Source organism: Aythya fuligula, chromosome 9 (assembly GCF_009819795.1).
Source record: "Aythya fuligula isolate bAytFul2 chromosome 9, bAytFul2.pri, whole genome shotgun sequence".
Lineage (NCBI taxonomy): Eukaryota > Metazoa > Chordata > Aves > Anseriformes > Anatidae > Aythya > Aythya fuligula.
The window spans coordinates 11,971,359-11,998,918 of NC_045567.1; the positions used below are offsets into that span (position 1 = coordinate 11,971,359).

Below are 27,560 nucleotides of genomic sequence, written 5' to 3' on the forward strand. Positions count from 1 at the left end.
ATGCAGTTCTCAGAGTTGACAGGGTAAATACTGAGATGTTTAATAAAATGGTGATAGAAGCTTCATTTCACCCGATAGGTCTGTCTTTTCTGTAATTTTTGAGATCTTGTGTATTAGGATTTAGCAATTTGAAGTGCTTTTATAAGGTATAAATAACAACACATGCGATTTAATGCTCATGGTTATGCATCATAATCCAAATACATTATTAGAAACCTGAATTTTCCTTTCACTCTGCTTAGGTACACTTGGGGATTGTTGCTGACAGGCTTTCTTCTAAGACAGAACAAGGCAGTTTTTCAGGGCAGAGCCTGTATTTTTAAGGTTAAGATACATTGCATAATATTAAAAAAGCAGTTCCTGACAATTTTAATAATTAATTGCAGTTGTAGATTTCTGATTATCAATACATATGGAATTTCAGCTTTGTTGAATCTTGATGAAATAAGATATTTGTTAGTTGTTTTCTGCTTTTGAACCTTTGAGGTGTGGGTGGGAATTATTAAGGAACCAACTAAGTGTAATTCTAAAGTAATTTGAAGTACTTTTTGAAGGAAATTAAAATGTGTGCTAGGACTCATCATGGGAAAAGGTAGTTGGGGGAGGAAAATCATGTACTGCACAGAAATATTTCATTATTTCTCATGTCAAGAGAGAAGTGCTGAAACAAGTCAGCAAATAGATTCAAAGCAAACTAAAAGAAAAAGAGGAACATCCTTTTCTTACAACTCATAATGACCTTGTAGAACTTACTGCTGCAAGATGTTGTGAAGCTACAAATAGGTTCAAGGAGGGCTTTGATAATGTTGTGTGTTATAGGCTGAAGGCTTTCAAATTAGAGATGAAATAAGTGAGATTTTAGTTTTGGGATAAATAGACCACAAACAGTCTTTGGTTGTGTGGCTGGATCTGATTGAATTGCTTCTGCTTGATTGCAATTTTGTTTTGCTTTCCTTGACAGAAAGGCAGTGTCTGTCCTAAGTCAGAGACGGGTATTTTTTTTTAATTAACCTTGGGCTTTTCTTCTTTTTTCTTTTATTTTCCCTTCCCCAAACCAGCTATTTTTTATCATTCTATCCAAGAAAGGAAATTTTATATTTTCGTGTAAGAGGAAAGTTAAAGCAAAAAGATTTCTTGCTTCATAAGTGTACTTTTCATTACTTTAATGATGTGTGTCTAACATTACCATATTGTTGAAATGATGGCAAACCTTCCTTTAAAACCATGTTTTTAGAAGCATACATTCAAAGCATTTCAGATTATAAGCATTTAGGTTAGAAAATGCTAGTCAAATGTCAGTGATACCTGAATAGCGTCAAGGCATGCTTTAAATCTCCTTGCTTCTTTGGAAAATTTTTCTTAACACAGATTTAATTTTGGAAGCATTGCAATCCTAAAAATAGCCAGGACTTCCTTACGCGTCTCCTCTCTCTTTCCTTACCCAGTGAGTATTGGCCACCCTTTTCCATTTTTAGTAAGAGTTGTGAAGGTCCCACATTTCCTCAAAGTTTGCACATATTTTTCCACATTTCCACATTACAAGGAGCAAGTGGAAGCATGGACCTTATCCATTTGTCTCCTTCCTGCCAATGTGAAGTTCTGCTAAATGAGCAAAATCTCTCTTCTCTTTTTTATCACACCTTTTGCTTTTTTTGTTTTGTTTTGGGGTTTTCTTTTCACTCTTTGTCTCCTTCATTTCACCTTATTTCCCCCCTGGTTATCTTTGTCAGACTGCTGTTTTCTTCTGCTAATGATTACTTTTGAAAGAGACATCTCCTAAGTTTAGCCTCCAGAAAAGGGAACCCATTTCTGATGAGATGGCTTATCTCCAGATCACTGCTGCATCATCTCATCTCTTTCTGTGTCTCTGCTCTGCAGCCCTTACTTAATTTTAACTACGCTTACTCATACACCAGTGTGCTGTAGTTTTCTGTGCAAAACCCATCTGCAAGCGTCGATCTGGCTTTCTCAGGCTGGAGTCACAGCAGGATTCCTTCTGGTACCCTACGTGAGTTGTGAACATGGGAGGATACATATGGCTTTGTAGGGGGTGCTTCATCTCTGTGGATAGCACTGTGGTGTGTCTCCTCACATTAGAAAGTTGTGTTTTGATGTCACACAGCTTCACCGTAACGATTAGGACCGATAGAGAAGGAATACAACAGAGCCTTCTGTTCTGTATCAAAAGAAGGGCAAATCTATTGAGGAGGTTGTATTCAGAAAGATGGGATTCTAAGCTTATCTTCTATTAAATATGCATTTTTAATTTCATTTTCAAATACTTATTTTTTACTTTCAGAAGTACGAAAACATGGGTTTTAAATTTAACTTTGCAGTAAACAAGATGAGTTGTATTTTTGGTACAGCGTGTTACTTTGCTTTGGCGAGAGTCTGAATTAACTCGACCTACTTTACTTGTATGGTATGTTTATGCTCTGAAGATGCTGTGTTAGTAGTTGTACAGTTAAATCCAGGTGTCCCAAACACTCAAAATCTAATGCTTTCTGCCTTCCTGCAAGTAATGCAAGTAGAGTGCTTGCTGGGAGGTGATTTAGTCCAGAATTAAACATCAGAGAGTGGATACCTGAAGAGAAGTGTAGATTCTGTTTTGCTTGATGGATTTCTCTTTTAACATAACATGCTTGCCTTCAAATGGCTCTGATTTTTGTGTGTATGTGTCAGGAAAGAAACAGAAGATTTGTTAGATTTATATCTACTTCCATTTGCTGTTAACCCTCATGTACTTTCACAACATGTTAGCCTGGTTGTCTGTGATTTAAATTATTTAGAAACCAGGATGATCATAAATTGTAAATTAGAAAAACTGTAATTTTAGATTGCTTCATAGCCTAAACGATCTGTGAAAATACAGCATTTTGATTACGTAATCTTTAAAATTCTGTATTAATCACTGATTTTTAAAAGCTCTCTACATCACAGAACATTTAGCAGCATGATTTGAAGCAATTGTCCTGATTGCCACATGAATATTGTAACACTTCACAAATATTTGTCTGGATGAGTGTGTGTAAGGAACCTTTGTATTAAAACCTATTGCACTGACAGCAGTTTTTGCTGGAAAATACTTGTAAAAGGTAGTCTGTTGTCCATTGACCTGGGGAAGACTAAGCAGATTTATCTGCTTAATGGATGAACAAAATTAGACCAGATTGTTTTCAGGCTGGTCTGTACAGCTTAGTCTCCAGCAAACATCTAAGGGTAATTACTCTGAAACTGCTCCTCATTTGTAAACGTTTGTTGTGCAGTGAGAGCTGCTTGGCATCGCTCCTAGCTTTCCCCACTCCAGACTCTTCCTTGTTTGGTAGGTACGGGCAGGTTTTGTGTATGAGGACACCCTTTAAGAATTCTTTATTGTTCCTGAGATGCATCGTGCTCTTGCTTGTATCTGATGGATTAGAACATAAAACGCAGGCATTCTGCATCAGTTATACTGGGCAGTTCTTCAACATTTTTAATAACATACTTTCACATTTTCTGGTTGCTATTTATACTGTTTTTTGCTTCCCTTCCCTTCCAGCCTCAGCAACCTTAGCATCCTCTCTAAAGACAAAGCATTGCATTCATTCTTAATGCAGCTCTATTCAGAAGAATTATACCAGGAATTAGTGTGGGTGGTAGCACAGTGTGCCTAGAGTGGAATTCAAGAAGCTGTGGCCAAAATTAATATTTATGATCTAACTTTTTTGTCTTGTCTTGTATGTTTAATAAACAGAAAGCATGTTACTGCAGCTATTTTGACACCATTAAGGAATCTGGAAGAAATGCTAGTAATGCTTAAAGCCGGTATAAAAATGCTTTATTACAGCATTACCCATTTCAGTAAGGGAAAGAGAAATCTGCTTTACCAGTTTAAGCTCCTAGACATAACTAGCATATGTGGTGTTAATACTGCTTGAAATACTACTCCACTGCTCTTTGTGGAGTTTGGTTGGCATCTATTTTTCCATTTGAAACTGGAATTTTGTTCCTTTGTGCTTTACAGTTCTCTACAATTGCTTTATACATACATGGTCATATAATTTTGACATTGGGATAAGGTTGGAATTTGCAAAGTCAGGAATTTCACTGAATCCTTGCTTTCTCCAGTCAGAGTGGGGAAAAAATGAAAAGAAAACAAAATGGATTTCCTGTTGTAGTGTTTTTGATTTTTTTTTTCTCCAGAATGAATAAGGCAATGGAAAACTGTTGAAATCATATCGTCAAGTGTATGTGCTTTTAGGCTTACTTTTCTCAGTGCCCTTTTATGTATGTGTGTGCTTTAGACTAAGGAGTATTTTATACTAAGAACCAAGGAAGCATTATTTCTTCTAACCCCCCTTTAGAAAATGTTATAACAAGTAAGTTTCTTGACTGTCTCTGAGTTTGAGACATGAATTTCTCACATGCAGTTAATATAAATATTATAGTCATTCCTGTTTTACTACATTTAAATGTTAATAACCATTTACTTCAACATTCTCCATTTGTATTTAAAAGAAAGCGGTTTAATCTAAAAGATGGCTATAGATAGGTAGAAGGAGAATGTGTAGGAAGGCAAGCCAGGGTAGCAGCAAAATTATTTGGAACTGATGTGTTGGTTGGCATTACGTGGTACACAAAAATAGATCATGGGATAAATGGTTTGTCATCTGTTTTAATGAGATGGAAGACATTTATGCAAGGAAGGCAAGTCCTTGGAAACGGGATTTTAAAAAATTGTCTTTGACCGTGTGTGCAGGAATCTAACCTGGTTTCTGCCCTAATTGGTCCTAAATAGAATAATCATCAGTTTTTACTCCCATGTCTCCCTTGTGGCATTACATTTATCCTAGTAAACTTGTGTGCTGCAGGAACAGTTCCACCAGTGCACGAGCGTGGATGGCTGCTGTAGCTCTCGCTCTTGCTTGGAAGTAATGTAATTTGTTATTTCTCATCATTTTCAGCAGGGAGACGGTGATGTCCTGCATATGGCTGCAGCTGATGCAGTCCTGCCAACCAGTGCCCCAGCAGCAGCTGTGCTGCTTGTGGTGCTGTGGTGTTGGTGCTGGAGAAGGCCTTCAGCCTCACTGTCACAGCCTGCTCTCCTGGACCATGTTTATGCCCCAAATTGGCCTGCAGCATTGTCTTGCCATGCTTTTAGTTTAGGGACTGCCATAGACAGTCAGTGTGCCAACAAGCTTCTGTTTGCATTAAGGACTTTCTTATTTTGCAGCCTAATGGGAGTACTTTGTACAGCAAGAGCTCCTTAATCTCCACAGCAGCCTCTGTTTCCTCTCAGAGTATCCCAAAACTCCAGTCTGAACCCACCCAGAATGATTCAAGCAGTTTTGAATCATAAGGAAAACGCCTCACCAATATAAGGACTGGTATTTCAGTGGGTGCTTTTAAGAGCTACATTTTGGGGTGGTCCATATTTTGGTGTCCTGGCCCTCACAATTACTGTCTCTGTGGTTTGAGAGCCCTGCCCCACCCATGTGTCAGGGCCAAGAGGTGTTTTAGCTGCTCCGTGTCTCCAGCTCGAAGGGTTCCCCTGCTCCTGTGTTGACTGTGCAGAGGAGCCTGACCGCAGCCACCCCTGCTTGCAGCAAGCCTGCTGCTCGTGAGGCACTAGCAGGAAAATGTGCAGAAACCCAGCAAACTCCCCCTCGTGGAGAAAAATGTGTGGGAAAAGAAAATACTGGACGTGCTGTAGTACAGGAAAATAAATTTTCACTTGTTGGACTTAGCAAACCTACAGGGAAATAAATGGATGCAAAATCTGTGACTGGTGCTTGACAGGATCTGTAATATTCTCCCTACTTGCTTGGACTTTGTGCATGCTCAGAAAGGGGATGCTGTGTTTGTATAGATCTTCCCCATGGTTTCAACGTTATTTCAACAACAGGTGATACTTAAGAAACAATTCTAAAAATCCTTCTCTTGATTCCCTGACAAGGAGGAAATAAAACACCTAAGACTGGGGGAAAGGTTTACACCCAGACGTGCTAGTGTAATAGTTCTAATGCAATCCTGAAACCCTACCTGAAACTCTTGCAGTGTTTGCTTTGTTTTTGTCATGCTGGTTACGTAAGACTTCCATTTCTCACTTTTAGTCTGGTTAATATTAGTGTGTATACAAGCAAGAAGAATAATGGGTATTGTGGATTGAATTCTCATTTGCTGAACTTCATTGTTCCGAAATTGAAAATGCTGAAGCTGAACTAGTTAGCATTTGTTTCAGTGCCTCGGTCTGTGGGACGTTTTAGGTTGGTCATCTGCAGTTGCATGTTCCTCCTATTAAAAAAGTCTCATTATAGTTCTTAATGTGAAGTGAAACTGCCAAACTGGATTAGACAGAAAATTCTGCTTTAGTGCCAGAGTCATGACTTAAGTATTTTAGCTATGTTGTCAGTGTTGTACAACCAAATCGATCTTAAAACTTCCTTTTTCTTCCTCATGACAGAGGTCAAACTCCTGCTGAATCAGACTTCCAGGTGCTTGAAATTGCTCGGAAACTGGAGATGTATGGCATCAGATTTCACCTTGCATCTGACCGTGAGGGCACAAAAATTAACCTAGCTGTTTCACACATGGGTGTGCTGGTATTCCAGGTAAGGTGGGCAGAGCCTACCAGGTGCATCTGTCTCTTCATTAGCGTGTCTTGGGAGTAAGTCTCATTTTAATTTCAGGTGTGTCTGGTTGCAAAATCTAGCACATTTTTTATGGTCAACAAAGTATCATTTAGGCCCACAAATTATTGTATTAAGTAAAATACAGTAAAAACCCTAATCTTGCTTGTACCATAAGATATCCTGAATATCTATGGGGTTACAAAATTCTTTTCCATTCCAGCTTCCTGGGTTTCCATTCAGTTTTCTAGTGTCTGCTCAGAGAGACACAAACATCGCAGGCTTTGTAGTTAGTCTTGTACTAAAAGATAACGTTGCTTAACAGGATATTATTACAAGAAATAAGAATTGAACAGAATGGGATGGGGTGTGTGTGCGCATACATGCATCTGTATGCCTGCATCAGAAATTGGTTTGTTGCTCTTCTAAAACTTCTGCAAACTTTTAACTATTATTGTTTCATTTCAGGGCAATACAAAAATCAATACCTTTAACTGGTCAAAGGTCCGAAAACTAAGCTTCAAGAGGAAACGATTCCTTATTAAACTCCACCCAGAGGTCTGTGTAAGTTCTGTCGTAATAACAGACTTGTCAGTGTTGAAAACAATATTTTTTTAATTATGAAAAAATTTAGTTTTTAAATCATTTTCAGAGAACTAGGCTTGGCTTCACTATTCAAATAAAAATCTTTACTTTTTCACTCCGTGTCTTATCAACGATTCTAGCTTTGTGTATCAGCCTCATTGTATCTTTGCCATAGGCATACACATGTGTAAATATGACAGAAAAACAATTAAAATCAAGTATTTGGTGTGTCCTGTCTGTGTACTTTTACTCTGAAAAAGTAGTATTTAATAATTTTCTTGGATATAAATGGCTTATATGAGCTCTCTGTTCCATTATAGTCAAACTGAGCTGAGCTAACTTAAGCACTGACATAGTAAATCTTTCTATTTCAGATAAAAACGTGTTAGGGAGTGCTTTTGACTGTAGCTCCTTAGGAGAACTATCTAGTACACAGCTGATACAAAAGGCATTTACTTTCTATGACTGTTTTATTCAGGAACTTGTTGAATATAAGCTGCTTGAATAAAAAAAAAAAAAAAAAAATCTGGTACAGAATCTCTTGATTCAAATATGAATGAAGTAACGTGATATGCCTCAGGAAACAGTAGTTGGCTGAGATTATGTTGTTGGAGCTTACTTTTAAGATCTATGTGATTACTCTTACTACAGCCTTATCTTTTTTATATGTCTGTATAGCAGAAGTGTTATTTTTCATGCTTGGCTGATTTACAATAGATGTTTTTTGTTGCGGATGTCATCAAAGTTACTGGTGCTTCCTTTGTTACTTCCATACTGTAATACAGGTTTACATTCAACTTAGGGTTGTATTAGAATGGAAAAAAAAAATATATGGGTATCAAATAGGTACGTGTAGCTCAGAAATTTGAAATGGGACAGGTTGGCTGTGTACGTGTCCCAAAGAGACCCTCAGAAATGTTATGTGATAACTGTATTCTGATATATGCAACGTTTTCCTGCCTCTTCCAAATCTCATGAAGTGAAAGACAAACATCAGATCTTCTAAGGAAAAAGTATTTTAAAATCACTAATTATTCACGTCAATATTTTAATTTCTTTCAAATTGCAAATTTTACAATCAGTGTTTCTTAACATGGAATATATCCAGCATGCTACTAAAGTCTTAGTTGAGTGCATTTTAAGTATTTTTCCATTTTCCATGTTAACAAATATTTTTGAAAGCTATTAAAGATTTATACTGCTTTCAAAATCATATCCATTGCTTTAAAGCATATGAGAAGTGATTTAGCAGGGTACTGTATCTCACTGTAGTTGAGCCTTTTTGTTGGGATGTATTTGTACTTTCCTTTTCTATTCTGTTGCCATTTTATGTGCTACTTGCTTTTTGTGTTCTGTTCCCAGGGTCCATATCAAGATACGCTGGAGTTTCTTTTGGGAAGTAGGGATGAGTGTAAAAACTTCTGGAAAATCTGTGTTGAATATCATACATTTTTTAGGCTCTTTGATCAGCCAAAGCCAAAGGCTAAAGCAGTCTTCTTCACCAGAGGGTCATCATTTAGATACAGGTACGAAGAAACATAATGAATTTATTGAAGCTGAATTGCTTGTATCTTAGAAAATGAGATGAAAAGGAAAAAGTATTCTAAAATAATCTCATTTATAATTTTTATACACTGCATTTCATAATGTTTGTTCTTTTGTGGGTTCACAGTGGACGAACACAAAAGCAGCTAGTGGATTATATTAAGGACAGTGGGATGAGAAAAACTCCGTATGAAAGGTAAATGCAAATTATTTTGTAAGGTGAAATGTAGTTGAGACTTTCACAGTACCCTTATTTCTTAAATTTCAATGGTTTTAAATGATTCTTGGAGGCATTTTCATTAGCTGACTTCTTCATTACTAATGCCTGCTTCAAATTTAAGGTAGCTGAACTAAATATTTTGCCAACTTGTAATCTCTTTACGATGTAAAGAAGCGCATAAAAGTTTCAGTATTGCATTTTAATTTAAGTGGGCAGCATGTGACTTAGAAATCTAGAAGTTCAGTGTATTTTGAAGACACATGTATGTCACCCTGTTCATGTATTTGAGCAAGGGGTAGTGCTAATTAAGAGCCCTGTTTTTATCCATTCTTCCTGAAGCTGATGTAGCCTGATGCTTTGCAATGTTGTACTTCCACATATTAATAGTGATGAACCTATTGTGTACCTGTCTCCCGTGTCCTAGTATTTATATTGTCACAAGGTAAGACAGTTCAACTTGCTAACTAGGTAGTGAAAGAGGTTTGTATATATTGTTTTGCAATACAATAACTGCTAGAGTTGATTTGACTCTAGAAAGTCCAAAATAAGTTTGGGAACAGTGCCACAGGGAGAGTGGTCTCCTTTCTTGGCAGTATTAAGCTGCAAATATTGAGTCCTCATCACTTCGTCATCATTGCTTTGCAGTATTAGGAATTAGAGTGGCTTGATAGAAGGACGCCGAAGAACAGCTGACGCAATAACATCAAACTCAAGCTTAAATCCAAAATAGCATTGTCGTAGTTCTCAATTTTTGAACACGATTTTCATCGTATTGTTGTTTTCAGAACATAACGCAGCTAGCATCCCTGGGCAGTAGTGGGTCATTTCTCTTGTGCAGAGGTTGCACCCCGAGGTCAATCTAAATACTGATGTTGACAATCACTGATATTTATAGACATTACCTGATGTAGGATATAATGTACAGCAGAGTAATCCGTACAAAACTGCAGCATAGTTGAGACTGTGTCTAAAATCGCACAAGTAGCCTGTGGTAGCGCGTACAGTTGGTCTTGGGTTCTGCAAGTATGAAACAGTGACCTTAAATAGTCATTTGTTTCTAAACACATACATAAGGAGTGTGCATTTTTATTAAGAAATTATGTCGCTTAAACTTGAATATGAAACCCATTCTATCCACATGTGGGAAACTCTTCACAGTTGTTTATCTGAAAGTTTATAAGAGCTTAATAGGAATTTCAGAAAGTTTGCATTTCATGTACTTAATGTCTTGGACTACAGTTGAGCTCCTTTGCCAGATGACAAGTGTCACTTGTTTAGTACTAGATTGATGGTTGGACTTGATCTTAAGGGTCTTGACCAACCTAAATGATTCTATGATAGGTTGATTTTCTAGTAAATGATTGCCATAGAATAACCATCACTGTGATGCAGGATACCACTTTTTTGAGTTTAACATATAGAATGTTATATGCCATTAACTAGATGGTTGACTGAAATGTTATTTATAATCATTGTTACAGATTACTGATGAATAGTTTCAAAACCAGAATGTATTAGAAGTTTATATTGATGACAAAGGAAGAAACTAAATCTGCTATTTAATCTATCCTTTTGCCCCATGTTGCTTTTGAGCTCAGTGGTATGAATGATCTGGATCTTGCTTATCTGTATGTTTCTTACTCCTGTGTTGTTCAATTTAGAACAATTGTCAATTTTTAAATCTTGAACTAGTTATTAACAGAATCTAATAAAATACATCTTGAGACTTTTTTATTGGCTATTAGAATGTAAATAGCTGAAGAGGGAAGGGAGAAGGCTGATTGATGTCTTGGATGCTCACAGGATGCTCTCTTTTCTGCAGGAGGCACAGCAAAGTCAGAGTGTCCACTCATGCTTCAAACACAGACGTGCCAAAACAGGTTAGTTCTGCAGCACTGTAGGCAGTGCAATCAGTAGAGTTGACAAGCACCTTTCCAAGGTGACTGCATAGGAAGGTGATTAAGTGCAGTTCTTGTCTGGAATCAGTTGCACTGTTTAATCTTTGTCCCTGATGCATGGTTTTTCTTCTTTTGCCAGTAGTAGCAGTTTTGATAGTTGTAGCTGATGGGGTCTAAGGTGAATATTTTCCTTTTCAGAGTTCAACTCAGAAGATGTCATAGTTCCTAGTATGTTACTCTTTCAGAGGATTAGGTTGTGTTCAGTTACTATCTGCCTTCTTTTTGTGGAAGTCTTAAATTCATTGTATAGATGCCTTCTACAGCCACAGGCAAGAAATAGATGTATAAATGCAACAGTTTATTGTTTCACTGAATGTGCTTGCATTATATGTGAGAGGCTAAGGAAGCACTCAAGATTTGGCAGTTCTTGTTTTGTGTTATTTTCTGTTGTTTATGCTATTCAGCAGAGGCTATAAAATACATGGTTTCAATTTTCCAGCTGGTTACCAGAATTTGGGGAAAAAAGATCTTGCCTCTTACTGGGGATGCTAGATCTATTTCTACATGCAAAGTTTTATTTGCTACAAAGTGAGCATTGTTGAAGCACGCATTCCCTTTGTGTCAGGAGACAGACATTGGTTTTGTTTTTGTTTGTATTATAAAAATCTTGTTACCTGTTCTTTTTCTTACTTTCTTTTCCTCAGAGTGTTGCATTCACTGAGGGCTTGAGAACCCCAGGGTCTCCTGCCTCAGCGACTGTCCCCTTCCACTCATTTCATTCATCGGCCACTCCTACTACTGTCCTGCCCATCTTTGCAGAAACCAGCCCTTCCTCTTTGGACCCCCGAGTGCCATACACAAGGATTCCAGAGAAAAATACTGCAGCGCCTGTAGAAGAAACAGGGAGGAAATCGATGCAGCAGCCTGGATCTCCCACGTTCCAGTCATTCCAAGGTGTTGGGTTTGGTAGTGTTGCAGGAAACTGTAACCCTACGTGTCCTGTTGCTGAGAGTGGTTGTGGTTTAGATCTAGACATAGAGAAGAGCAGTAAGGAGAGTAGGGCTCTTTGTAAAAATGACAATGATGAGGATGACTTTACCACAGGTGGTTTTGTCGCTGAAAAAGAGCATCAGCACTGCAGTAGGGGCGCCCCTCTTTTCACATTGACAAATTCACAGTTACAGGTGTCAGAGGAATTTATTGATGACGACCCAGCAGAAATTTCCTTTTTTGCTGGGGGCTCTGAGGCATTTTCATACGTGTACAGCGGTTTGGAGTTAAAGGGCTCTGATTTTTCGAAGCATGCGTCAGAGTTGACTGGCTTAACTAAAGATGCCCTTCAACAAAATACAGTCTCTTCTCAGTCGAGCCCTGACAGGTACTCAACAGAAGCGGTAGATATGAATATGGAAGATGAATATGAATTTGAAGAAGAGAGTGATTTCAATGGCAATGAGAGGCCATCAGATACCTCGGAGTTGTTTGAGGTTAAGGCACAAGCAAGCAGAATGCAAAGCCTCCTGAGCCCTTCTGAAACGAGCTCACTCATCAACAACCGTTCTGAGAGCAGCTCCCTCAATAATTTGCCCCTAAACGGTACGTCCTCCTTGCACACGTACAGCTCCGCTAACCATTCGGAGGCGAGCTCGATGGTGAACTTCCCAGCCTACTCAATCCGCTCGGAGTCCAGTTCAGCCTTCCAGTTCAGTGACATCATTGATCAGCTAGAACAGCTCAGCTATCCACCTACCACCACGGAAGACTCTAGCAGTACAGATACAGACTCCTGGGACTCTGAAACTGCTGCACCACTGGATGTAAACCTTGTCTTTAGTAATCCTTTTGCTCAAGCAGCTGGTGAGAACTTCACTTTTGACTTTCAGAATAATTTAAAAAATCTCTCTCAGGAAGATTGGACAGAGAAAGCACATGTCAATCATTGATTCTTGATTTTTAGGAGGGATTTCTCTAAGCTGTTTAGGCTTAGAAGCCAGAAAGGTGTGATGTCAGTCACTTTAAACAAGAAAACTCTAATCCATTAGCTGGATTTTAAATCACGTACCATAAGTGATTTTTTTTCCTGTGTCTCTTCAGTTCTCTTAAAGCATCCTAGCTCTGGTACTGCATTATATGCATCAAACTACATCCAGAATGTTTCATAACAAGCTACAACGTCCTCAAAATACTATAGGTAGGAAAAACCACTGATTTTGGAGAATTTAAGAGCCATCAGCTCACTCATGCAGACTTGTCACAAACTACAGTGTTGAAGGATTTTTTTGGCTAGGAACACGTCTGTAAGAGTGCTATAATATGCTGAACACAACAGCTATTCTTGCAAATGTTTGTTAATGAGAAGCCACAACCTGTAAATTAGCTGCTGTTCTGCACTGCAGTGTGAGTCCTTGTGTGATTTTTTTTTCCACAAACAAAAAAAGGATAATCTTCTTGTCAACTATGAAGGATAGTTTTAAGATACAGAACTATGCGACATGATCAAATGAAAATGGGAGCCAACAAAACTTCTTGTGAAGACAATCGTATTTTATGACTACAAAGTGCCTTCAACAGTTGAGCAACAAAAAAGCACACTTCTGCTTTTCAGTACTTTGGAGATGCATGCATAGACCGCGAAAGCACTTAATCCCCTTTGCATTTTTATCTAATCCTTTTTCTTGATTTAATTATGCTGCAAAAAAGTGCTTACAAATTAGCTCATAAAAGTGTACTTGATCTGGGGAAAGACAGGTGCGGGGAAATCTGGTGACAGCTTTAACTTTTTCTTTAAAATATAGGCTTTTTTTATTAAAAGGAGGAGATAGTGCAGTACTAGTACAATCAATGCCTCCAGAATAAGCAGCTTACTGTGATAAGTATGATATTATATTCAATATTTCATATCAGTTTTCTTACTTGTTGTATTGCCAAAAGGCTTTCCTTCTTAGTCAAACATTTACAAAATACCAGTATTTCACAAAATTCTGATAACTAAAAATTCAAGGGGATTCCTCTCAATGTGTAGTAGAATATGACAAGGTAAAACATCCTTTAGTCACCCATTTCTTCTAGTTCAGTACCTACCAAGACGTGACTAGTACTCACGGTACTTACTAGCATTGTGGTTGTTGTGTTTGAATGGGATCACTGTTGTTCCATTAGAAACTTGTCGCATTTGCCAGTGGCACAGAAAATCGAAGCACATTTAGAACTAGTTTGAACTTACAGGAATGTACAGCTGTTTAATTGGTCTTTTTTGTTTGTAAGTGCTATGTGTGTGTTTTTTTTTTTTTCTTCTTCTCCTGTTGAATGTGTGTTCTGTAGCTCTTGATTTGACTTTATTCATACCTGTGGAAATTGTCATAGATGTGACTTTTGTAAATAGGCATTTGGAGGAGGTCTTCAGTTGTGTCAAAAGCTGGTTCCTTTATGTTTTTAGTTTTTTGTCTGGTTTCCTTCCATAACTACATTATGTAACTTGAAAAAGAAAATCAGAAAAAAATACTTCTGTTTACTAACTCTCTTACAAGTAGTAGGGTGAGGGACTAAAATGCGGATAAAGATTTAGAAGGCTGCCTTTAATGTCTTTGACCTTCAAAAAACGAAAATCAAGATTGAACTATTTTCATACAAGTACGGCTGCCTCTGTTCTGTTTCGTGCCTCAATCACAAGCATTCTCTCTAAATAAGTTACAGTTGCTTAATATAGGAATAAATCCAACTAAATTCTCCAGAATTTCCAAAGATCTTAAGAGGAAAAAAAGCTTGTTTCTGTAATTTTAATAAATGTGCTTGGTAAGCCTGAGAGGAGGCTTGCTGATATATTGTCTTTCAGAGCAGTCAGTCCCAAGAAGTGCCTTTAATATTTTTCTTCTCCATGTACTTTGCAGCTATGCAGAATTTCTGTTGGCAATTTTAAGTCTCAGGGAGTTTTAAACAAACTAGTAGTAAGTCTCAATCTGATACCCATTTTGTTTTTTAAAGGAGCTGGAGTGACTAGGGTCCCGGTCCATCATCTTTCAGAGCAAGATGTGTCTAACCTCAGGAGAGGACGGGCTGGGGCAAGGGTGTGGGGAAAGGGAGCATAGATCCAGGTACAGAGCTCTTCAGGCTAAGGTTTTAGTTGAGTGTGTCACCAGGAGCACTGATCTTTCACATCTTCCGACTCTGCTCTATGTCTGAAGTGGGGATGCTTGCGTAAAGACGATGCTGGTCAGCACTTAAAAGCCAGTATCCTTTGCTAGGATTACACCCTGTGGTGGACTTGCAAGCAGTGTGCTGCTTTCTCCTTTCCCAGGTGTGGGATGTGGAGAAACAGAGACAGGACATGTGCTTCTCAGGCACACCTGGATTGGTTAAAGGAGCTAGAGTTGAGTACTAGCTGATACCCTGCTGGAATGCTGTTTCTGTAGGGGTTCAGTACTGTTTCCTATGCCCCTGGCACCTGCTAGTTATATCTTTGCTGTTGGTAATTGATAGCTTATGGCTGTCGCGGTGTTTGTTTGTTTTTTTTTTTTCCCCGGCCTTTTCTGATTTTTAGAGCTATATGGCTTTTGAAGCCTACTGTTGCATGATTGGCTATTTTCTTTTATTTATGGTTTTCCACATAGGCACAGAAGAGAAGAAAATTTAGTTTGTATGTCGCAGTTTCCCTATAGCAGGAAAGCTGTAAGAAAAGCTTCTTGATTTCCTGTGGAGGGGTGAGTTCAGATTTATTTTCTGATGGAGGTGTGAGTAAAAACCAGCCTGCCTTTGGGCGCTGCACAGTGACTTATGCATCAATTACCAGTTGTTCTGGTGCAATAGAGTCATGCCAGGCATCCTCTTCTCCCCCAGCAACCTCCTGATAGAGAAGAGAGAAGGAAGGGCTTTCCCTTCTCTGTTTGTACGCTGCCTTTGAATAGTGTAAGGTGGTGTGTGAACTTTGGTGCAGTGCAGTTATGCCCTGAATACCATCTGTGCTGTCAGAGTTACTCCTGGGGGTTTGTTTCGTTGTCTTTTTACAGTGTTGAAACTGCTTATACTTAGTTGCTGGTACTGGTTTCATTTTTTTCTGAGAACCCAAGTTTCCTTGTCAAGAAGATGAGCGGGGTGCCGGCAGGTGCTGAAACTGTGCCAGCATCAGGAGCTGGGACCCCCATGGATCCCGAGCAGTGAAAGCTGCTGCAGGGATCGTGATATTAAAAAGGGGGGAGAGTATATAAGAAGAATCAGGAGATCTTTATGGGGTATCCTGTGCACGCTCACCTTGAGAAGGAGGAATATGAGGAATTGTGGTAGGAGCAGGTGAAACCCTGGCTGCAAAACTTCACTTGTCCGTGGCAAGTGAATGGGTGTCTTTTCCTCTCCCTGGTGTGGTTGTTCATGGAGGTATGTTCTGTCATGTTTACTTTCTGCCCCCGCCTCTGGGAGGCTTGGAGGGACGTCATGCTCTTCAAGGTACTTAGGTTTGTTGTTGACATGCAGTTCTAGTGCTGCATTTTTCCAGTAGAAAGAACCGCTGGGGTTGTCAGGTTTGTTCTTTTGCTCTCCACAGTGCTCCAGACAGCTGTGCTTGAGCAAGGGGGAGCAAGCCACGGACCCCTTGCCCCTATTCTCTATCCTTTTGCTTCTGTGTTCCCCTCTATTGGGTAGGTCCCATTGCAGCAAATATATGCAGCCATAAAGTGTATTTCAATATTCTTGGCTTTTCCAAGTGAGTTAGGCTGAGAGATTCAGCGCTCTTGCGGTACTCAGTGTGCGCCTTGCAGCATGACTAAAAGACATGAAGAAATGAATATCTTAAAAGGATAAGTTAATCTGTGCCTATATTGTTGTATGTGCCTATTTACAACCATTCTATTCTTAAGTGCATTTATTAAATATAAAGCACTACACAAGAACATTTTGATCTTCGTGTATGTAGTTAGTGGATCTCTTTTAATTTGCACATAACACTGGTCATAGAATGTTCTCTGACCTATCAGCCACCCGTTTAAACATTGGTAAACCTTAATAGCCTGTATTATTGCTTGTGTGTATACTTTGTAATTTTAAAATACTCATTCATTATTAGAGTAATACTTGCTGTATATTTCCCAGGAATTACCATATTTTATCCTAGAATGCAATAGGGCAGCATGTTGATTTGCTCTCAACTTTCACTTTAATTTCCAGTGAATTTCAGAGTTGCTGGATAATACCAAGTATTGATCTCCTTTTTCCTGTGTATATTTTTATTGTGATCATAGGTGATTTTAAGGGTTGATTTTTGTATTTTTTTTTCTTTTTTGGTCGGTGGTTTCTTTCTGTGGTGTTGGTGGTAGTTTGTTTAGTTGCAAATCTTGGTAAGGGCAAGATTTTGTGGAGAAGAAAATAAAAGCCATTATTCTATGCAATTTGGTGCAAACCTGTCGGTAAGTCATTCCCATTATTGTCATTTTGCAAAAAGTTCTAAGCCATAATTATCAGGTATCGACCGAGTGAATGAATATACAACACAATCTTCATTGTAGACTTTTAGCTGTCATTACCTATACTTAGTAGATCCTACATTGAACTTGTCACAAATGCTGTGTATATGTGTGAGCCTACATATATACTATATGTATGAAGATGGGGAGACTTTATAGTTCCAAACGTGTGTCATAAAATCCATTTAATTTATTATCTGCTTGTGGGCTATTGCAGGATTAGTCCACAGAGCAAGCTGTAGCTTTGGAACATGGTTTATTGAACCTGGTTTGTGGGAAGGTGTTGCTACAAATTTTTCAAAGTCACAATATTTTACTGTTGTTTGAATATGCGAGTCTCAGATGGCAGCCAAGAGTGGGGTTTGTGACAGTTCTGCAGCTTGGTAAGAAACCAGAAATGCCTATTTGTCAATATGTACAGATACACACGTGCTTTGTTTAGAGTGAATCCCCAGTTTACTAGGTGCTACTCTTTTCAGGAAAGGATTACATAAAGAAAACAGAGGGCTGGAATTTCTTATTTGATCTCTTGAATTTTTATCTTTTATACAGTAAATGTTTTTATTGAATTACATGTTGGGACTTTTACTATCTTTGTGTCTGTTGAGATTGCCAGTTATGAACCTGCAGATTTGTACTAATTCATAATTTTAATTGTTTATGCAATAAAATAAGGAAAACTTGGATATAAATGACATCATGGGCCTTTTAGCTTTATTTTTCGTTACCCTTGTGTTTGAAACAGAATGAATGTTCTGCTAGCCAAAGCATCTTAGAGTTTTATTGCCAGATTTCTCAAGGCAGTTTTTCTCTTGCATACTTTTGTTGAAAGTACAGCACAGCCAAATATTGGTGTGTGTTTTTCAGATTACTGTTTTCTGCAAACCTTTGTTTGGAATAGAAATGGGAGTAAAAATTAAATATAATTGCTAGAGTGGAATCTTACTGTGGATTCATTTTCTTTTAAACTGGATATGACCCTTGGACTGTCTTCTGTATATTTGTTTTTATAGAAGACCTATCCTTTGTTCTAAACACGGGGTATGCAGACAGTTAGATTGCTTCATATTTTCCAGGTTCAGAGTTCACCTTCAGGAATTTGTGATAAAGATGTGGGTAAATCTTTTCCTTGATCACGTAAACATTCGATGGAAAAAAGCCAGTAGTACGCATATAAGTAAACTGAGCAGGTTTCTGGGCTAACTTGAATTCGTGTATTTTTTTGGAGTTATTCTCAATATGGTATTTACCGAGTTAGAAATAAAAACATCCACTCTAAAACACTTCGTTTTTAATCAAGGTGGAATTATTTAACCAAATTGCCACTGACTTCCTTTGGAATATCAGGAGATTGTAGAATTTACCATGTCATATTACTTTGTTACAGGGGCTGAATTTGGTGGACTGTTTTCCCTGCAAAGTTAAACCAATATTCATGTAGAATCAAGAAAATAATGTACGTGCAACAAATAAACTGTTTAGGTCGAAACCTTGACCATTCACATCAGCTGTGCTGCAGAGGTTTGTGTGAAGTAGTAATCTGAACACGTACAGGTCAATATTGGCTTATTTTTTATCAAGCTTCATGTTCAAGTGTAGCTTTATGTGCAGCGCTTTAATTTGGACTGAAGAATGGAAATATCATCTGAAAAATAACTGAGAAGTGATGCCAAAACCTTCACCCTGTGTAGTCTGCTTCTCTTTAAACTTTTAGTAAAAGCTAGTCGATATAATTAGCAAAAACAGTGCTCCAACATACTGGTCTAGTCCTCTAGTGGGAACCTTTAAGACTTTAAATGATGTGAATCTCAGAGGAAAGCCCATGGAGCTGTGAGCTGTGTGCTTCTCTTTTATTTTCTGAAACGTCTTTGCAATGTGAGACAGGACAGACCTATCTTATATTTGATTTCTGAGATCTGAAAATCAAACTCCAGTCTTCTCAGCCAGCATAACTATGTTCACAGTTATTTTTTTTAGTCCAAATTCCACCTCAACCATCTCCCTTTTCCCGGTGGAGCTGAACATTTCTTATAGAGCTGATTTTTTCACTGAAAAAAGAAACACATTTGTGTTGCATTTCTAAAGATTTACAGTGCTGATGAGAGGATGGGTGGGAGGCAAAAACTTTCTTTTCTTAATGCCATCTGACATGCTTCTGAAGGTATACAGGAAAGAGAGTTGTTGGGTTTAGCATGCTGGCTTTCCAGAGCCACTTCTAAAATTAAAACCACAATTAAAACTCAGGCACACAATTTTAAATCTTTATTTATTTGACATTTCCTTGTGTGGGAGAACAAAGGCATGAAGTATTCTCTCTTAACTTTTGTATAAGTATGCTTCAAAAATGTATGAGTATAGCTTGTTTTATAACTGGAACAAAAAAAAAAATCTTAGTGTATACATATGTGGACAACTAGCAGTTTATCAGGGTGAACATCACATCACTGTTTTTAGACAATAGAAATTAGATGGTCCAAATGATAAAGGTCAGTGTTATGGCTAAGTATAACCTAGCCAGTGATTCTCCACATATTCAGCTTTTTTTTTTCTTTTCATAGAAACTAGCTGTAACTTTCTGTATATTGGTTCCTCTTCATTCTCGAAGTTTGACCTGTAAGGTGGTTGGATCTCCCCAGCACATCTCCCTGCTGCTGTCCCTAATGTGGTACCAAAACTTGCTCACTGATAAGTCAGGCCTAAGACCTGGCTGCCCTCTGTTTTCTTCCTTGCTTTCTCTGTTGTTGCTGATTGCACAAATGCTTAGTCCCTGGTGTCAGGTAGTGCTTTTCCTAAATTTTCCTCCACTACCCACATCTGAAGTTTGTGTTGGGCAAAGATGTGAATTCCCTGTGAAATGCCTGACAGGTTAGAGAAGATCTCTGCAGTATTTCTGTGAGCAAGGCTGCTAAGAAATGTGTGGCTGCTACTTCTGCAAGGACAATTCTAGGTTATTACAAATGGATTTTGGATATAGGGCACGAATTTAAATAGATGCAACTACAGGAAAAAAAAGAAACAAACATAAAAAACAAATGTGTGCTAACTTTAATAATGCTGTGAGAGAGATGTGATTCAAGTACTCTTGATGAAAATACAAGGTAAGGTAATGGTTATAGCAGCTGGCCTAAAGTTTGATTTGTTTGTTTTTTTAAAAATAGACCTAAAATAATCCAATAATGTACTTTCTCTGACTGGTTTCATATAATACTCTAAAAGTTTTTCTATTTCAAATTTTAATTTGAATCTTCACATCCATATATACTGAAGATCAGTAAAAAAAAAAAAAAAAGTAGAGTAGAAAAATGTTTATATTGAGTCATAGTCTTGTATATTAGATGGAGGCTTTCATATTTTTTAGCTGGACAAAAGAAGGCAATGTAAACAATAATTAAAAAAAATGACAATATTATGCAGTAGCAGCGAAAGATAAGGCTGGCATTCTCACTGAAGTGCGGAGCTGTGCTCATCAAAACCAGTGCTTATGGAATGTTTTACTGTTAGATGTGATTTATTTATTTTTTTTAATTACATTCATGCTGGTCTTTGTTATGAAACCCTGGTTTTGTTTGTCTAAGGATATTTAGTTTTAACTATATAGCATAATTAACTAAGAAAGTATTCATGTTCTTAAATGTTTTATTTAGAGAATGTGGAATATCACATTGAACTCCCATGTCTTGATGTTTGTATGTGATGTGAAAGCAAAACTTTGTCAAGCACAGAATGCAGTCATGTGTTTGAGGGTCTGCTTTACGTAGGGAAATACCCACGTCATTGCTCAGAAACATGTTCCTGCTCACGGCAGGGCTCCCTGATTTCAGACCTTCGCCCTAGGTGCTGACTGTAGAGAAGTGGTGTCTGCTTGGTGCAGAACACACCTGGGCGGCCCCGCTGCGAGCAGACCCCTGCCCACCTTGCTGCTGCGGGTTGTGCTGTCTGGGGATGCATTCCCACACCGTCACCTTCCCACCTGTGTTGTCCCACCTCACAAGGAGTTTACTGTGTTCAATGCCTGCTGAAAGCAGTGAAAAAAGCAAGCAAGCAAACAAAATCCCCAAACATAGCAATAATTAAAAAAACATCCCGGCTTTGCATGATGTTCTGCAGCCTTTCCTAGAAAAGCCCAACTTTGGATGGCACGTTAACCAAGGAATGTCCCTTTTGCAGAATTTGCCTTTGGTGCTTTGTCATCCTCGGGGAGCGAGCCGAGGCCGTGTGTGGGCAGGGGCCGGCGGCCATGTTCCGGGCAGCTGCCACAGAGAAGGCCCCGGTGCCGGTGCTGGGTGAGGGAGCGCTGCCTTCACATCCAGCACCGTGGCCCTTGCTTTGGGCTTCTCCTTTTACTCTGTCTGCAAGGAACAGGGATCTCCGTGTCGGATACAAATGAGCTAATGAGTGTTTTAAATAGATTTAATGGCCGTCTTCTCCTGACGGAGTAATAAAGTGAAAACCAGATGGTTTGACGGAGATGGGCGGTGGAGTGTCTGTGGTAAATCATCCCTCTGCTCCCTGCGTGCCTGGACAGTGGGGCTGTCTACCCAGAAGTAACTAATATGAAAGCTTCTGGAACGTGTGGCCACATGGTGTTAAACTCCAGGAATTTAAAGAGCCTCTAGCACTGGTTACCTTTTCGTTCTGAAGCTTTTTCACTGTCCGTGACATGGAAAAGCAGCCTTCCAACAGCCTCTTGGCCCCGCGTGGGTGAAACAAATATCAGACGTTGTCGCTTCCCGGTGTTAACATTAAAAGTAGCTGGAATGAAGGAAATGCACGGGCAGGAGCAACGTGCGCTCCAGAATGCCTTTGCTTGGCTAGTGTATTAATAGTTAACTCCGCAGCCTTAATCAGCTGAATCTCTTCCAGGTGACCGAGCGCAGCACTGTTTAGCTTCCTGCATTTGTCAATGTGAAAATTACGCACTTCAGCTTCCTCGTCACTGTCATGCTGCAACTGCGCATTTAAGTGGTTTTGCTTCCTGAGCCAAAGAGCAGCAGCTGGCTCCTGCCCGCTGGGAGCGAGAAAGCTCATACTTCTCCCCCAGCACGTGTGCCGTGGGGTGTGCGTGTCTGAAAAGATTTTTTTGAGGCGATTTTTAAGTGGTTTGGCAACGGGAAGAGGACGACTAGTGAAACCAATGGGAGGGTTAATACAGAAACCTCATGCAGAAGTCGTGTGAAGTTGAATCTGCAGTGGGAGTGATAATACGGAAGGAAGGTGTAGGAGATGTCAACCTGCTCTCTGCGTGAATTCCCTGGCGGACAGGAGTTAGCAGTTGTAAGGACAAGAAAATCCAAACTGAAGGAAATTTCGGAAATGCCTGTGGGAACTGCTCAGGCTGATGCCTGGGGAGGTGCAGCTCGAGGCTCAGGGCTGATAGTGCAGCTCACATTTTTGGCTTTGCTGTCTGTTTTCTGTTGGCCTTTGGTCAGGTGATTTAGCCCTTCCTTTCTGCGTGGAATGCAAAAAATAACGCCAGGGAGTGTTGCAAGAGTGACTGAATGTTTGAACAGTGCAGTAGAAGTGAGAGATACCGAAGTGCTGAGTGCCTGCTTAGTTGTCTGATCTAATGAAGCTTGGCTGTTTATCATAGGGGGGGAAAAAAAAAAGGTAATTTAGGTAGGAATGTCATGGCTCTAGTGTGAATAATTGGAGTATCAGTTTGCCTTCATTTGGTCCTAAAAAGCAGGTTTTGAACAGTCGTGCTCACTGCAGGGCCCCACGGGGGTCTGCATGTTGTGTCTAGGGAGTCTGCAAAATGGAGGTCAGCAGCTACCTGCTAGTAATGGGCTCTAAATTCACTGTAGTGGTGGTTTATTTAAGTATTGGAAATCTTTAATGGGTCCACAAATACAAAATAAAAAATAATAAAATTACCAATCCAGAGCAAAGCAGTACATGCTGCTCCGCTTTCAGACATGCTTTGCTGTGTACAGGGTTGTATCCATCTAGTTAAAATGCTCATCTTTCGTAGTGCTGCAAATTTGGTTTCCTGAGATCAGTGGATTATTCCATTTGTACACATGGCAGAAGAGCCATGAAAGAAATCTGTCATGTGGTCCCTTTTGGTCTACAATTGTTTTCCTCTCCCATGAATACAGTGTTGGAGATTCCCTGAATTCAGAATGTATTTCTTACTAGCTTTGTCTTCTGGATTTTTTCTGGAGTGGGACATAGCACAAGGATTTAGCCTAGATTTCGCTGGGGTCAAAAGTAATTCTTATTTTAGAAAAGGAAGAATTAAAAGGTGTGTTCTTGCTACTTGCAGTATAATCCTATGTTGTGAACCCTGTTATGCAACAAAATCCAGTGGGATTTGAGCACTTCTTCCTAGACTGTAAGCAATTTATCCGTATCAATAAATGTAGTTCTGAAGGCACCTGTCCGTACTGCACAGCCACATAACAGCTGGTTTGTGCAGAAAACTCTGTTTACGTTGAAAAACATGCTTAAGTATTTGGATGTATGTTCCTTTTATATATACATATATATATATATATATACACATATATACGTTCTGAAATAGCAATTATAGTTTACGCTAACAGTGGGTAATTGTCTTAGACATAGTATCTTCAAAAATATTTTTCTCTTTTTCCGCTCCATCTTCTCATTCTCTTCCCCTCTAGGCCTCCCAGTGGACCATTCTCAGCTCTCCTCACTTGTGCTGAAGAGTCCCCTGGGCTTGAACACAGTGTTTCAGGTGAATTTGAATGCAGCTGGCCAGGGTTCATCTCCTCTTCTGAGTCCGGTCCTCAGTGACGCTGGCGGTGCCAGGATAGAAGAGGATGACGAAATGAAACGTAAGGTGAGATAATGATGCTCCAGAGAATTTACTTAACGAGTGAAATGATCATTTCAGGTGAGGAGTTATGCTTTCTTGTCACTGAATGTTGATTGTATTTTTTTTTTTTTTTTTGAAAATGAATGTGTTTGGTTATTAATGTTAAAAACTTCAGTGCTGAAGATTTAATCAAGCCTCATTGTTAGGGCAGGAATCTCCCCCTGCCTTGTTGGTATTGGTGGATTCTGTTTTGGTTGCTGGGATGACCTTCTGGTGTTTTAGCAGGAGCTCACTGCAGAGGGCTCCAGAGCAGCAGGAAGCTCTTCTCACAACCTGTCTTTTCTACCTTGGAATGGAAATGAGATGCTGCTTCCCAAGATGAGCTATTTTTGGGAAACAGTTGATGCATATTTAGTATAAAACAGTGTACTTAGTACATTTTGGGCTGTAACTGTGTTATAGTAGAATGTAAAAAGGGTTCATCCTTGTGCTGAAACTATTTGAAAGGACACTTGAGAAGAAGTGAAATGTTCAAGATGATTCTCAACACAGTACAGAATCGCACAGTATCACAATATCTATTCACACACATCACAATATCTGTTGATCATTTTGTATTCTTTCAGCGCTATCCAACTGACAAGGCATACTTCATAGCGAAAGAGATTCTTGCTACAGAACGGACATATTTAAAGGACCTGGAAGTTATTACAGTGGTAAGTGGTTTTAGCTTTCTTTAATGCTTTTTCTTAAGATTTGTAATAATTAATTTGGAAGAATTTGGAATTTCTTCCAGATAGCAGAAGGTGGTCTTCCAATAAAACGTGATCCTTGAGCCATGCAGCTCTTACCTTCCTTGTTATATAGGCCCTTGTGTGGGAGAGCAGATATCGTCTTTAGACTTCTTTATCATTAGCTCGAATAGCTACATCTTATAATTTCTGTGGTTTAGGCAAAATCTCTCTTAGAAAATTCTGAACACGGGGTACATCAGGATAGCCTAAAAATGTTGTGTATTCAGCTTCACTGATTGCTGTTGCTGTCAGCTCTGCTTATAATCTAGCTGTCATCACCTTGGGATTCCTTGTGAAACTTAATATTATGAGAGTAGATGACAATTTCAAAGAGTATTAAGGATCCATGGAGTTTGAGAGGTTTAGTCCTTAATTATTATTATTATTATTTTTATTTTTTTTTTACCCCTCCTCATTTTAAGGAGGCGAGAAAGACCAGAGTAGCTGACTGAGTTGGATGACAGCTTTGTTTCCAACTCTTTAAGAGCTATTTCTCTCCTTATTCCAGACTTGAACATGATGTGGCTGCTGTGTTTCTACAAATGATTGCTTTAATTTCATCAAAGAGAAGTTTGTGCTCTTTGTGCCATACGTCGTCAGTTGTGTTTTGTGAGAATTCAGTGAGCATCATCTCACTGAGGTTCCTCCTACAGACTTCCCAGAACTTTCCTAAAAGGCTTGGGAACATATGGTACCTCAGAGGATTTCTGTCATGTTCCCGTCCCTGACAGAAAGCTGGGAACTAAAAGTGATTTAAAATAAAGGGCCATATGTGACACACAACTTGAGCTGCTAAATAACTTGTACATGGCTACAAGTTTTATGAAAGAGCTGTGGTTCTGCCTTGAAGTAAAAGCAGACCTAAAACATCATCTGTGGCAGTTACTCTGTAATTCACTGTGCCTCAGAGTCATTACCAACCATTTCATCATTGCATTAAGAAACATGCTTATGCCTGGAAACAACAACAAGCCTCATATTTGTAATGTTTGGCAAGGAAAGGAATAACATCTTTTCATCTTTCTCAGATCTTCCCTGAATGTTTCTTCTTCCTTTCTGCTGTTTCCTTGTTCATACACTTTCTCCTTCCCCCATCCCTGCAGAAGCAGAAATGTTTATGCTGGTGATAAATTCCTTAAATAGAGTACGTTTCTTAAACAGAAAAAAAACGTAATTTATGATTCTTCCTGCAGTGGTTTCGCAGTGCAGTCATCAAGGAGAATGCTATGCCAGAAGGCCTGATGACATTACTCTTCTCTAACATAGACCCAATTTATGAGTTTCATCGAGGGTTTCTGAAAGAAATTGAGCAAAGGTTATCACTGTGGTAAGCATTAATAGTGCAGTGCATGGTCAACAGTCAGAGAGAACCTTTTATGTCCTCACATCAAAAATGTACTTTGTCTGTATTTTGATTGGTATTTCTACTTAGAGTCAGTGAAAATATTTTAATCCATTATAATTAAAAAATAAATAAGTAAAATTTCCAAGCAGTGTCTTGTAGGTGCTATCCTGTATTCATATGAGTTGTGTGCCAGACCAAGGTTTTTGTAATATAACTTCTTGTTATTTCTCTAGCCTTAGAAAAGAGAAGGAACACAAAGTCAAAAAGATAATATGTGAGCTTTTTCAATGTCTTCCAGTTAATGAATCTCTGGTGAAAATCTGGAAAATACTTTTTATAATTAAAAGAGTTCAGTCTTGCAGCACAATTTACTTTAAAGAGCATTCTTTAATCTATGTATTACCTTCTCCTGGCCTGAGACGTAATATATAAAGAATCTAATTTCCATTCAAAATTTGTTTTTGTTACTACATGTTGCTTCCACATTTACTGTACCAAATTTTCAAACCAAGCAGTGAAATGGAAATGCTAAGAAATGCAGGGAAAGGAAATGCAGCTACAAATGGGTAGAGGAAGGATTAATATTAGTACTGCTTCCCTTAATTTTACAAAAGTAGTTCTTAAATATGCAGATACCTGGGAAGCCTTTCTTAAAGATTCTGCCTTGATGTAAAGGGTGGACTGGAGGGAGGAAATGGAAATGTCTTCCTCTCTCATGGACTGCATCTTCTTAATTAATCTTTTTACGTACATTTCAGGGAAGGAAAAACCAATGCTCACATGAAAGGAGATTATCAACGCATTGGAGATGTCATGCTCAGGAATATGCGTACTCTAAAGGTAGCTAAGGATTTAAATAATGGAATCTCAGCGTTGTTGATTCATTTTTGTCCTGTTGTCAAGGATGATACTTTAAGGTTTAGGATTTTAACTTAACTTGAAATGACTTGCAAACAATTAACGTTGCTAAATAAAAATAAAACATAATATTTACAACAAGGATTTATACAACTGCTGCTTATTTGACCACCTAATTTTACCTTGAGGAAAGGCTATATGTTTTTTGGCTACTCAGTGTAAGACAAGGAAAGATTGTTAAATTAGCTTCACTAGGAGGACCTAGAGGACCTTTGTGGGACAGTCACATTTGTGTTGTAGTAGAGGAACGATTATTCCTCAGCTCACTTCTGCCTGTCCTAACTTGAAAGAAGTCAGTAATCAACAATAATTGTCTTGGAATGGAAAAGCATTAACTAGTGATAGTACCGGCAGTTTTCATAAAAGCCAAACATCAGCCCAGCTGACATACATAGCAAACAGTTGACAATCAAGCAA

General features: G+C 38.7%; 1 protein-coding gene across 5 annotated transcripts in view; it reads left to right on the plus strand.

The window, feature by feature from the left end:
- Positions 1–27,560, plus strand: part of FARP2 (FERM, ARH/RhoGEF and pleckstrin domain protein 2) — a 72,410-nt gene that overhangs the window by 33,214 nt on the left and 11,636 nt on the right. For all 5 annotated transcript variants that reach the window (XM_032193350.1, XM_032193351.1, XM_032193352.1 and 2 more), the window contains exons 8-17: positions 6,443–6,590; positions 7,077–7,166; positions 8,556–8,719; positions 8,866–8,934; positions 10,781–10,838; positions 11,561–11,810; positions 23,932–24,110; positions 24,713–24,802; positions 26,074–26,207; positions 26,984–27,065. In XM_032193350.1, coding sequence (XP_032049241.1) covers positions 6,443–6,590; positions 7,077–7,166; positions 8,556–8,719; positions 8,866–8,934; positions 10,781–10,838; positions 11,561–11,810; positions 23,932–24,110; positions 24,713–24,802; positions 26,074–26,207; positions 26,984–27,065 — 1,264 coding nt within the window. The remainder of the gene's footprint in view (positions 1–6,442; positions 6,591–7,076; positions 7,167–8,555; positions 8,720–8,865; positions 8,935–10,780; positions 10,839–11,560; positions 11,811–23,931; positions 24,111–24,712; positions 24,803–26,073; positions 26,208–26,983; positions 27,066–27,560) is intronic.